The sequence below is a fragment of the Musca autumnalis genome, unplaced genomic scaffold (assembly GCF_047663935.1).
Source record: "Musca autumnalis isolate F117 unplaced genomic scaffold, ASM4766393v1 scaffold_3, whole genome shotgun sequence".
NCBI lineage: Eukaryota > Metazoa > Arthropoda > Insecta > Diptera > Muscidae > Musca > Musca autumnalis.
Genome location: NW_027411866.1, coordinates 236,257,192 through 236,269,273, shown reverse-complemented (window position 1 = coordinate 236,269,273; position 12,082 = coordinate 236,257,192). Strand labels below are relative to the sequence as shown.

Below are 12,082 nucleotides of genomic sequence, written 5' to 3'. Positions count from 1 at the left end.
ACATCGAAGCAAAAGTGCATATGGCAACATTTGCTTGTGCAGCGGCAACTCTGGCTGTCAATGGAATCGGTGGGAGAGTGAGAGTAAAAAAATGGAATCGGTGGGAGAGTAATCGGTAATTAAGTAATCAAGTAATCAGCAAAGAAAAGGAAATTGATGATTTTCACATAAAACTTCAGGAACAAACTTGGAAACTTGGCATCACTTACACATTTTCAACCACATCACATGTGTAAGTGATGCCAAGTTTGTTCTTGAGTCATCGTCAAAATCGTCAAACAGAGGAAGGTTCGCAAAAAATTTTCACAAAAAAATATTCAGGAAAAATAATATCCTGAGGAAGTTTTGTGTGTGTTTCCAAAAAACAAGAACCAATAAAAAACGAAAAATTTCGAATAAAATCTATTTTGTGCTAGCATTTTAATTTTTGTTATTTTTAATCGCAGAATAAAACGAGCAGAGAGTTTGATACTCGCATTGCAAAAACAGCAAAAGAAAAAAAAAAACGCCGGCGTGAGAAACGAAATTGAAAATCGGTCGACATAATTTTTTTCGTTCCGAACATAAAAGAAAAAAAAAATTCCCGTGCAGTCATCATCGAAAGCGAAGGTTGGTTGGCATAAAAGAAGAAATATCAAAGAGGAAGAACAAGACAACCAAAAAGAAAAGCACAGCAGAAGAGAAATACAAGTAGCAACGCAACGTAAAGCAAAAAAAAAAAAACTGTCGTTTTTTAATTAAATTCTTTTTGCAAAAAATAACACAACAACTAACTTTGTTGAGTTGATAAGTTCCAAAACACAAGTCGTCGGAAGGCAATCAACCACAAACATGGCTGTATTAACAGAGGCCCAGTTAAAAGCAAAGCTGATCATTGACCCACCAAGCGAACTGCGCTTCCGTGGTAAGTAATTGTTGTTGGTGCTGTAATAATGATTATTACATCCATTCCGTGCAACAACAACCACCCATAATAATTTTGTTCAAATTTATTTGTTAATAAGGAAGGATGGATGGAAAGAAAGAAAGGAAGCAGGCAAATAATGGCAAAGAAAAACGAAAAGGAATGACTATTGGAAGAGCCAGCAGACATATGAAAAATATGTACAAGTGTGTGTGTTTGCGTGCATTATAAATGCTTCAATTTCCGCGAAAATGAGTAACAGTTTTTTGGGGACTTGGGACAATGTGGGATTTCCTAAAATGAGTGACAGTGCCTGCCTTGTATTATTTTAAAATGTGCGTATGTTGGCTGTTACTGTCCCCTGCCATCCCCTCAATGTTTGCATACATAAGTTTGTGTTGGGCCTAGTATTGTGTATGTACTTCGCTCTTGCGGTTTTAACCAAAAAATTATTTTTGGTTTCATAAATATTTTAAAACATTTTCTTCTTGCCTAGAATTAGAACATGACGATGAGTGTTCCGTTTTATTAAGTGAATATTGTCTAACCAAAAAACGATTTACAAATTTTCTTTGGTTTATTTTTATCAACAAAGTGTGTGTGTGCCTTTTTTCGCACTTTAAATATTTTTTGCCTTTGGTTTATATTAGCATTCTGTTTCATTTGTTTGTTTAACACAAAACAAAATAAGCAAATCATCTTCCATATTTACATATTTTTTCCGATTGCTTGCAATTGTGCTTTTCTTTATTGTTTTTGCCATACCTGCTGCAACATTTTGAAATCTCTCTCTGGCTAAAATCGAACTTTGACATTCTTTCATTCCATTGTTGTTCCACATCGAATGTCATAATTTTATCAAGTGCAGATGATGTGGTGGTATTGCTGACTGCTGCTGCTGCTACTACCAACTTTGGTTATTTTTATATGACATTGATTGTTTATGTTCTAGAAGTGATAAGCGTTCTATTGGTGAAATTATAGTCATGGGCTATTTGAAGTCATAGTACATTATTGGAAAAAATTAGCAATTAACTGATAAAAAAATTGCCTTCTCCAACAAATATATATTGCATGGTATATAATTTGTTAACAAAATATGGTTTCTTGTGGGGTTCCTCTATTCCAAGAATTTGTAATGTATTTGATCCAATCTTAAGATTGAATATCTGAGTCATCATGTTTTGTTTTGATTGGCTATCATAATATTCGCCAAGCGAATATATACATTTCTGCAGGTAATGAGAATTACCTACGCGAAACTAGATAAATTTAGCGGAACCACCGAGATTTCTATGAATTTTTTTGTTTTTTTTTTTTTTTTTTTTTATTTTGGTTCGAAATACATTGTCGACGTTAAATTTCGGCTTATTCCTAGTTTAACTATAACTGTCGAATTAATCTACGATTAATTACGAAAATGTAAAATTTTGCCGGCGGTCACAAGCTCTTGTCTGGTTATTTGAACCGAAAGTTCGCGTTAAAAATCGAAAATATGACCGGTTTTCTGTGGGTATCAAATGAAAGCTTAAGAAACACCTTTTTAATGATATAATTTTTGTTAAGATGCAAAGCCCGGTTTAGGAGTTACAGTAAAAAACAGTATTTTTTTGCTTAAAAATTCCGGTAAACTTAAAATTGTAAGGAAAAATTTGACCGCACCTGTCCGTAGGAGAAAGTCTGGAACTCCTTTCCTTTACCGACCCACCGCAGAAAATTATGAAAAAGTTACCACGGATAGTGCTTTTTATCCCGATTCCAATGATGTATTGCTTTTGTTGCGGAAATGTATACTTCCCGAGTTATGGGAAGATGGAGGCCTATATCTCGAGAAGTATACATTTCCGCAACAAAAGCAATACAGCTGTGACCGCTGGCAAACTTTTACATTTTCATAATCTGGACATCGAAATCTATCTATGGTAGAAATGGCAGAAGTCTTAATTGTCCCTTTGGGACAATGTAATCATAAAGAATACCAAATTGCATCTCCATACTAATCCACCATCCCAGGCCCCTCAATGTAAAGTTGGCGACATTTCCTGAGTATGTCAGCCATGTAAAACTTCTCTATAAGTGGTGCCGTAAGACCCGTTCGGACTCGGCGATAAACAGTAGCCTAATATGAATCCGGGTGTACTCATTGATATGAGAGGTCTCCCTCGTTCCTTCTGGGATGTTTGTGGAATAATTAATATTATATAACTAAGCCACTCAATTTTGCATTTGCAGCGCGCGTTCTTCTGCTTTAATGAAATGGGGAATGACCTTTGACCAACCAGAACTTCATTGTTCATGGCATTTGTGACTACCTGTGGGCTTTCCATTCAATCTTGTCTGACAGACATGTTAACCTAGCTGACTTCCGAAACGTCAGTTGCCTTGTATTCGTTCATGAAACTAGGGATTCTTAGATCGAGTTCCCCACTACTGCAATTTTAATAAAATTACTCTAGTATGGAACTCGATCTAAGAACACCTGGTTTCATGCACGAATACAATGCAACTGACGGAAGTCAGCCAATCTTTGCCTGGCTACATTAGCGGGTGGCCGTTTCAGCATTATCCATCAGGGTATAAGGCTTTGGATGATTTACGTTCCTGATGGCATTCGCTGCATCATCCATTGTAAATTGTGGTGGTTCCTCCTCGGCACGAAGAGATTTACTCTTTTCTTCGCCCTGTCAATCCAGGGGTGCTCGACAAACTATCAATTAAAATAACTTGCGGACCTCTTCGGGTCAGTCAATGTAGCGTCGCCAAACGTGACTGATGTCCTATCTTCCTTTTTCCAGGATTCGGGAGTGACTTAACCGTTGCCCACAATCACTTATACCGTCTCCGATGTCGCAACTCTTCAGATTATTTAACCATTTGTTCCGCTTATGCTTCCCGACCAACCTATTAACTTTCAGTTTCAGCTTCCTGGCTCTGGGGTCACTGGGGTTGGCACTACGAAGCTCATCACGCTCATTTGCTAATTCCGTCGCCTCTGCTAGGAAGTTTGCCCTCACTTCGGATATTCGACCAGCAGGTATATGGCATGCGGCTGCAGCAATGATGTCTCGGATCGTCCTTTTCGCTACCCGAACATCTGAAGGATTGGAGAGATCTCTGAAGCGGTGATTAGAAAACTCTCTGAAACTAGGTCAATTAGCTTTCCCATGATTGATGAAAGTGCGGCGTTCAGAGGTGATTAAATCGGGCGGTCTGCTAATGCTGACAGTTATGGGGAGATAGTCTGATCCAAGGGAAAGAACAGGTTGCCAAATGGCGTTATTTGTCTGACAAGGTGACACTGTGGTGATATCTGGGGAACTGTGGCACTCTCCGCTAATTCTGGTAGGTCTATATTGACCTGGAAAACGTAGAGCTATCAATCTGCTCAGGCAGCACTACACACCGCTGCTCATACGGAACTGGACAGACTGGTGGAATAGGAATGTTAATCCCCCACATTCACTACTGGTGCAATCCTTTCTCTGTACGTTGTAATCACAAGCTGCGGTAGTTGTTGAGCTAGGTTTCCGGGACCGCCGCGACTTTGATATTTCCTCGATCTTGCTTGGGGTTGCATTGCATTTAAATTGCAAAAAATAGAGATTGGAACATCAGCGACTGATGCTACGTGCTGCGATGCAAGAACTGACTGGGAGTTGTGTTCATGTAGCATGCAAAATAATCCCTGTCGTAGTCCCTCACATGGAGGAGTCCAGAACCACCTGTGAGATGCACTCACTCCCGACAGTATTACATATCCCAGAAGCTTGAGCTGGATGAGGATGAGACAAACCGAGCATATACATATTGGTCCTGGGTCTCCCTCCGCCCCGTTATGGACCAAAAGGATTCGACGTAGGCATTCCGAGACATATAAAAAAAAAAAAAATATATATATATATATATATATATATATATATATATTGTTATGTTCTTACGGAGGTGGTCGATTGAATGAAAGACGATGTTTAAACATAACAATCAATTCATTTATTGAATAAAACTTTAAGTTGTTTTATGAGTTGAAATAAAGTATTAATTATGAAGAACAATGAAATATGACGAAATATGTACAGATGAGATGTCTATTAATTGGTGGTTGCAAAGTAACTGACTGACTGTGTACTGACAATGAGTAGAGAGAGATAATAACTTAAAACTACTGATGCATGCAACACTGCTATAATGCTGCCAGATTGTTGCATTTTATGTGGTAGTACTAGGGTTACCCTAATATCTCCCCTTTTAAGTTTGAACCTGGGTTCTGGATATTACTTCAACTGGTTGTCGTCTGTGGATGATTCTGGTTGATATGCTGTAGAATCTGTATACGGCAATTTAATGTTGAATTCTCGAAGTAATATGTCCAAAGGTGATAATTTGTTTGATGAAGCAGAAGTATCGCCTATTTTTGTTTGAAGTTGATCTGCATGTACCTTGATGCGACTTCCGTGTTTGGAATTATACTGACTTTCCTTTTTCTGATTTCTGTCCATGACTGATGAACATAGGTTTTTATGAACGTTGAATACGTTGTGAGTTTTTCTTCTTGAAGATGCTTTTGCGGTCGCTCCTTCCTCTTCCCTTTTTTTGAGTGCTGTTTTGACTTGCCTATTTGGGCTGGGATGAAAGTGAGCATTGAGTACTTGATAAACATTGTTAAATGACTTAGTTCCTGTGAACTTGATCTGATGACACCATTTCGCTATTGGAATATCCCATAGATTAAATTTCTCAATCCAATCTATGCCTAGGACATTTAATGTGTTATGTTCTTACGGAGGTGGTCGATTGAATGAAAGACGATGTTTAAACATAACAATCAATTCATTTATTGAATAAAACTTTAAGTTGTTTTATGAGTTGAAATAAAGTGTTAATTATGAATAACAATTAAATATGACGAAATATGTACAGATGAGATGTCTATTAATTGGTGGTTGCAAAGTAACTAACAGACTGTGTACTGACAATGAGTAGAGAGAGATAATAACTTAAAACTACTGATGCATGCAACACTGCTATGATGCTGCCAGATTGTTGCATTTTATGTGGTAGTACTAGGGTTACCCTAATATCTCCCCTTTTAAGTTTGAACCTGGGTTCTGGATATTACTTCAACTGGTTGTCTTCTGCGGATGATTCAGGTTGATATGCTGTAGAATCTGTATACGGCAATTTAATGTTGAATTCTCGAAGTAATATGTCCAAAGGTGATAATTTGTTTGATGAAGCAGAAGTATCGCCTATTTTTGTTTGAAGTTGATCTGCATGTACCTTGATGCGACTTCCGTGTTTGGAATTATACTGACTTTCCTTTTTCTGATTTCTGTCCATGACTGATGAACATAGATTTTTATGAACGTTGAATACGTTGTGAGTTTTTCTTCTTGAAGATGCTTTTGCGGTCGCTCCTTCCTCTTCCCTTTTTTTGAGTGCTTTTTTGACTTGGCTATTTGGGCTGGGATGAAAGTGAGCATTGAGTACTTGATAAACATTGTTCAATGACTTAGTTCCTGTGAACTTGATCTGATGACACCATTTTGCTATTGGAATATCCCATAGATTAAATTTCTCAATCCAATCTATGCCTAGGACATTTAATGATTCCAAATTTGAAATGTAACAATCCACAATTTTTGATTTTCCTGCAACTGACACTTCTATTGGAAAAAGTTTTGCAAAAAATGTGAGTTTATTGCCACCTGCATCTTCGGCGGTGTCTGTGGTTTCAAATGCATCCGGCTTTCCGATTCTTTTCCACGTTGATTTGGAAATTATGGTAATGTCTGATGCCGTGTCCAACTGTAGTTTCACTTGCTTTGAATTAATACTCACTGTAGCATATTTTCTTGCCTGCTTGATTTTGACTGGATCTGTTGTAGATACTGTTTTTGTGCTGAATTTTGTTTTGTTGTTGTTAAACTTCTGATGACTCACATTGTTCTGTTCTGAGTTTTGATCATGATTGGTTTTGCTTTGTTGAGGTTTGTTGTTGTTGTGATTTGGTTTGCTCTGCCTGTGCATGCTGTTGCAAAAACCATCTTTGTGACCAATCTGTTGACACTTGGTACACTTGTGCTTGGAGTAGGGACAATGTTTTGCATAATGCATATCTCCACAATACCAACATGCTGTTTTTGGTATCTTTTGTTTTTGTTGAGGCTTACCAATTTTGTTGCACTGTTTTTGACTTCCCTCAATTAGTGCTGTGTCACTTTTCAAATCCAAAATGCTTTGTGTTTCATCAACTAGCTTTTCTAGGTTGACTACTTCCTTACTTTCATTGAGATGCCGTAATAAACGGATTCTGATGTCACTGTCTTGTGATGATTTAAGACCAAGTATGAAAATTAAACACTTGAACTGGTCTGTAGTTAGGTCATCCAGTTTAAAAAGTTCGCACTGAAGATTGACACGACTGGCGTATTCTTTAAAATCTTCATTTTCCATCTTTGTAATTTGGAGACACTTATAACGTAGACTTACTTGTGTTTCTGTTCGGCCAAATAGTCTTGTGAGATGCTTGATTGTGTCTGCCAATGAAAGTTCTTGAGGTTGTTTTGGTAACACGAAATTCTTGAATCGTTCATGAATGTGATTGGACATTTTTCTCCACAAAAGTCCTACTTTGTCTGCATCGTCCAGTGCACTTGCTTCCCTTTCGAAGATGTGTTTGAAACGATTGTACCACGATTCAAATAATAAACCACTGTCAGGCTCATAGTGAAAATCCGTCATGGAATTAGCTAAAGATTCCATGAGGTGGGCTTTTGCCACTGATGATTCACCTGGAATTGATGATGAAACTGTGTTTGCACCTTGTTGTCCAGCGATGATTTGTGTGAGTTTGTTGAGCAAATCCTGTTGATTGTATTTGTATTTGTAAAATATTCGCTTGTTCCGACATGTCTAGATTGTTCTAGTGTCTGTGTGTTATCAGCCGTTACAATTTTGTTAGAGACACTGCCGTTGTATGTCTGTATGTGTGCGCTGCAAAAATGATGAAATTCCCAACGTTGTAGTGGTGTGTGTGTTGAGCTGAAAAAATTTCTGTATATGTGAGACTGCAAACTGTTGTTTGTGTGAGCGTTGATCGCTGAAGATTTCTTGAAAATTCTTGTTAGAATATTCCTGATGAACTTGCGCCTGTGCGTTTTTATGTTTTCCTTGAAAATCTTCCTGCCACAACTTTTATTGTGTGCGATGTCTTGATCTTATTACGCAGCCTTGTTAACTTATATTTGTTCCAAAATCCTCGTCGCCAAATTGTTAGCGAGAATGATACATATTGTTCCAAAATCCTCGTCGCCAAATTGTTAGCGAGAATGATACATATTTTTTCCAAAATCCTCGTCGCCAAATTGTTATGTTCTTACGGAGGTGGTCGATTGAATGAAAGACGATGTTTAAACATAACAATCAATTCATTTATTGAATAAAACTTTAAGTTGTTTTATGAGTTGAAATAAAGTGTTAATTATGAATAACAATTAAATATGACGAAATATGTACAGATGAGATGTCTATTAATTGGTGGTTGCAAAGTAACTAACAGACTGTGTACTGACAATGAGTAGAGAGAGATAATAACTTAAAACTACTGATGCATGCAACACTGCTATGATGCTGCCAGATTGTTGCATTTTATGTGGTAGTACTAGGGTTACCCTAATATAATGATTCCAAATTTGAAATGTAACAATCCACAATTTTTGATTTTCCTGCAACTGACACTTCTATTGGAAAAAGTTTTGCAAAAAATGTGAGTTTATTGCCACCTGCATCTTCGGCGGTGTCTGTGGTTTCAAATGCATCCGGCTTTCCGATTCTTTTCCACGTTGATTTGGAAATTATGGTAATGTCTGATGCCGTGTCCAACTGTAGTTTCACTTGCTTTGAATTAATACTCACTGTAGCATATTTTCTTGCCTGCTTGATTTTGACTGGATCTGTTGTAGATACTGTTTTTGTGCTGAATTTTGTTTTGTTGTTGTTAAAATTCTGATGACTCACATTGTTCTGTTCTGAGTTTTGATCATGATTGGTTTTGCTTTGTTGATGTTTGTTGTTGTTGTGATTTGGTTTGCTCTGCCTGTGCATGCTGTTGCAAAAACCATCTTTGTGACCAATCTGTTGACACTTGGTACACTTGTGCTTGGAGTAGGGGCAATGTTTTGCATAATGCATATCTCCACAATACCAACATGCTGTTTTTGGTATCTTTTGTTTTTGTTGAGGCTTACCAATTTTGTTGCACTGTTTTTGACTTCCCTCAATTAGTGCTGTGTCACTTTTCAAATCCAAAATACTTTGTGTTTCATCAACTAGCTTTTCTAAGTTGACTACTTCCTTACTTTCATTGAGATGCCTTAATAAACGGATTCTGATGTCACTGTCTTGTGCTGATTTAAGACCAATTATGAAAATTAAACACTTGAACTGGTCTGTAGTTAAGTCATCCAGTTTAAAAAGTTCACACTGAAGATTGTCACGACTGGCGTATTCTTTAAAATCTTCATTTTCCATCTTTGTGATTTGGAGACACTTATAACGTAGACTTACTTGTGTTTCTGTTCGGCCAAATAACTTTGTAAGATGTTTGATTGTGTCTGCCAATGAAAGTTCTTGAGGTTGTTTTGGTAACACGAAATTCTTGAATCGTTCATGAATGTGATTGGACATTTTTCTCCACAAAAGTCCTACTTTGTCTGCATCGTCCAGTGCACTTGCTTCCCTTTCGAAGATGTGTTTGAAACGATTGTACCACGATTCAAATAATAAACCACTGTCAGGCTCATAGTGAAAATCCGTCATGGAATTAGCTAAAGATTCCATGAGGTGGGCTTTTGCCACTGATGATTCTCCACCTGGAACTGATGATGAAACTGCGTTTGCACCTTGTTGTCCAGCGATGATTTGTGTGAGTTTATTTAGTAATTCCTGTTGTTGCGCAAATTGTTCCTGCTGCTTTGCTATTTGCTCTTGCTGCTTTGCCAGTAATTTCACAATATTCGCTTGTTCCGACATGTCTAGATTTTTCTGGTTTCTGTGTTTTCAGCCGTTACAATTTTGTTAGAGACGCTGCCGTCGTATGTCTGTATGTGTGCGCTGCAAAAATGATGAAATTCCCAACGTTGTAGTGGTGTGTGTGTTGAGCTAAAAAAATGTATGTATATGTGAGACTGCAAACTGTTGTGAGTGTGAGTGTTGATCGCTGAAGATTTCTTGAAAATTCTTGTTAGAATGTTCCTGATGAACTTGCGCCTGTGCGTTTTGATGTTTTCCTTGAAAATCTTCCTGCCACAACTTTTATTGTGTGCGATGTCTTGATGTTACTACGGAGCCTCGTTGAAAGTTCTGATGAAATTGTGAAATTCCTTTTGTTACTGAGTGCTGTTTTCAATTCACAATCCTCGTCGCCAAATTGTTAGCGAGAATGATACATATTGTTCCAAAATCCTCGTCGCCAAATTGTTATGTTCTTACGGAGGTGGTCGATTGAATGAAAGACGATGTTTAAACATAACAATCAATTCATTTATTGAATAAAACTTTAAGTTGTTTTATGAGTTGAAATAAAGTATTAATTATGAAGAACAATGAAATATGACGAAATATGTACAGATGAGATGTCTATTAATTGGTGGTTGCAAAGTAACTGACTGACTGTGTACTGACAATGAGTAGAGAGAGATAATAACTTAAAACTACTGATGCATGCAACACTGCTATAATGCTGCCAGATTGTTGCATTTTATGTGGTAGTACTAGGGTTACCCTAATATATATATATATATATATATATATATATATATATATATATATAATATATATGGCAAATAACAAGATTCCTTTGCAATTCCATTTGAAAAAAATTAAAAAATTTTTCGCGAGCACATCTACGATTTTTGGTATAGAGTTAAAGGAAAAAAATCTGGTTTCAAATCTGCTCGCGTTCACGAAATTGGCCGATGCGCGCAAAAGTTATAGCGGTTTTTATCCTCTTATAAAGAAAAAATATTTTAAAATTTCTTATTTTTTGTATTGAGAAAATGTAAGCATATATCAGTAATAGCATTTGATATTCATCCGTAGATGCATCAAAATTTCCAAAATGTGTTTTTATTTTCGCGAAAAACCAAAAAAAATAAAAAAATCTGGCAATAAATTCCAATTATACTAACTCAGAGTCCGTATAAACCTCTAAAAACTAAATTAAAAATACGTACAGAAACTAGACAACGAGTAAAAAAAATTGAAACCAAAATGATAAACATTGCCTTTATAAATTGCATATTATAACAACAACAAAAGAGAAACAACTCATTGTTGGAAAATATTGTTACAAATATATTTTTTGGTTTGTTTCGAAAAATTAGAAAAAATATTTGAGAGTTATCCAACTATTTCGCTAAAATCTAATACATAAAGTATTCTGCTAAAACTTTATCAAAATATATGGTTTACCATCGTGAAAGCTTAACTGCTTACTGTGATTACTTATAAGGCTAGGAAGTTAAGAGTAATATTGAAATTACTATCATTTAAAAGATATGAAAATGAAAAAGCCTGTAACTCGCGAATTTGTTAAAGTCGGTTGATGCGCATCCGATTTTGGATAAAGCGAATCAATCTCTTTCAATATTTATGCATATTTCGAGGTTTCAGTCAGCGGCCATTGTGTGCCGCCAGTTGCATCATGCACTGCAAAAAACCTTAAAGTTGGTAAAAGTCGCGCAATGTGCATACCACAGTTTCAGCCCAAACTAGTTAGCCCTGACTATTTAGTTTGCTGTCAAATACATAAAATACAAAGGAAATCAAATCACAATAATGAACAATCTATTATGTTTGTTGTCAAATGTTGTTAACAGAACTCTGAATGGCCAACTGTATAAACTGTGGTGCATACGATTTTGATGCACATCCGGTTTCATCAGCGCCCATCAAAAATAAGTCAATATACACCTATTTGAAATAGATTCTTCAAAAACCGCGGATGTGCCTCCACATTAAAATTTTGGCGAAATACCCATATTACTCGCGTATCTCTGTTTTTTATGACACGTGTTTTCGCAAATATTATAATCGCGAGTAAAGGATTCCATTTATGTAAAAAAAATTTAAGAAAATCGCGGTTTAGTACGCGGATTTGTCAAAATATATTTTTGCTGA

General features: G+C 36.5%; 1 protein-coding gene across 3 annotated transcripts in view; it reads left to right on the top strand.

Annotated features, from left to right (window-relative positions):
* The first annotated feature begins 130 nt into the window (after window positions 1-130).
* Vap33 (VAMP-associated protein 33kDa) overlaps window positions 131-12,082 on the top strand; it is a 38,598-nt gene continuing 26,646 nt past the window's right edge. The window contains exons 1-2 of one of the 3 annotated variants that reach the window (XM_073977272.1): window positions 131-288; window positions 447-904. In XM_073977272.1, coding sequence (XP_073833373.1) covers window positions 832-904 — 73 coding nt within the window. In that variant the 5' untranslated portion in view covers window positions 131-288; window positions 447-831. Of the gene's footprint in view, window positions 905-12,082 lie in introns of all 3 variants that reach the window. The other 2 variants (XM_073977273.1, XM_073977271.1) reach the window with 2 other exon arrangements.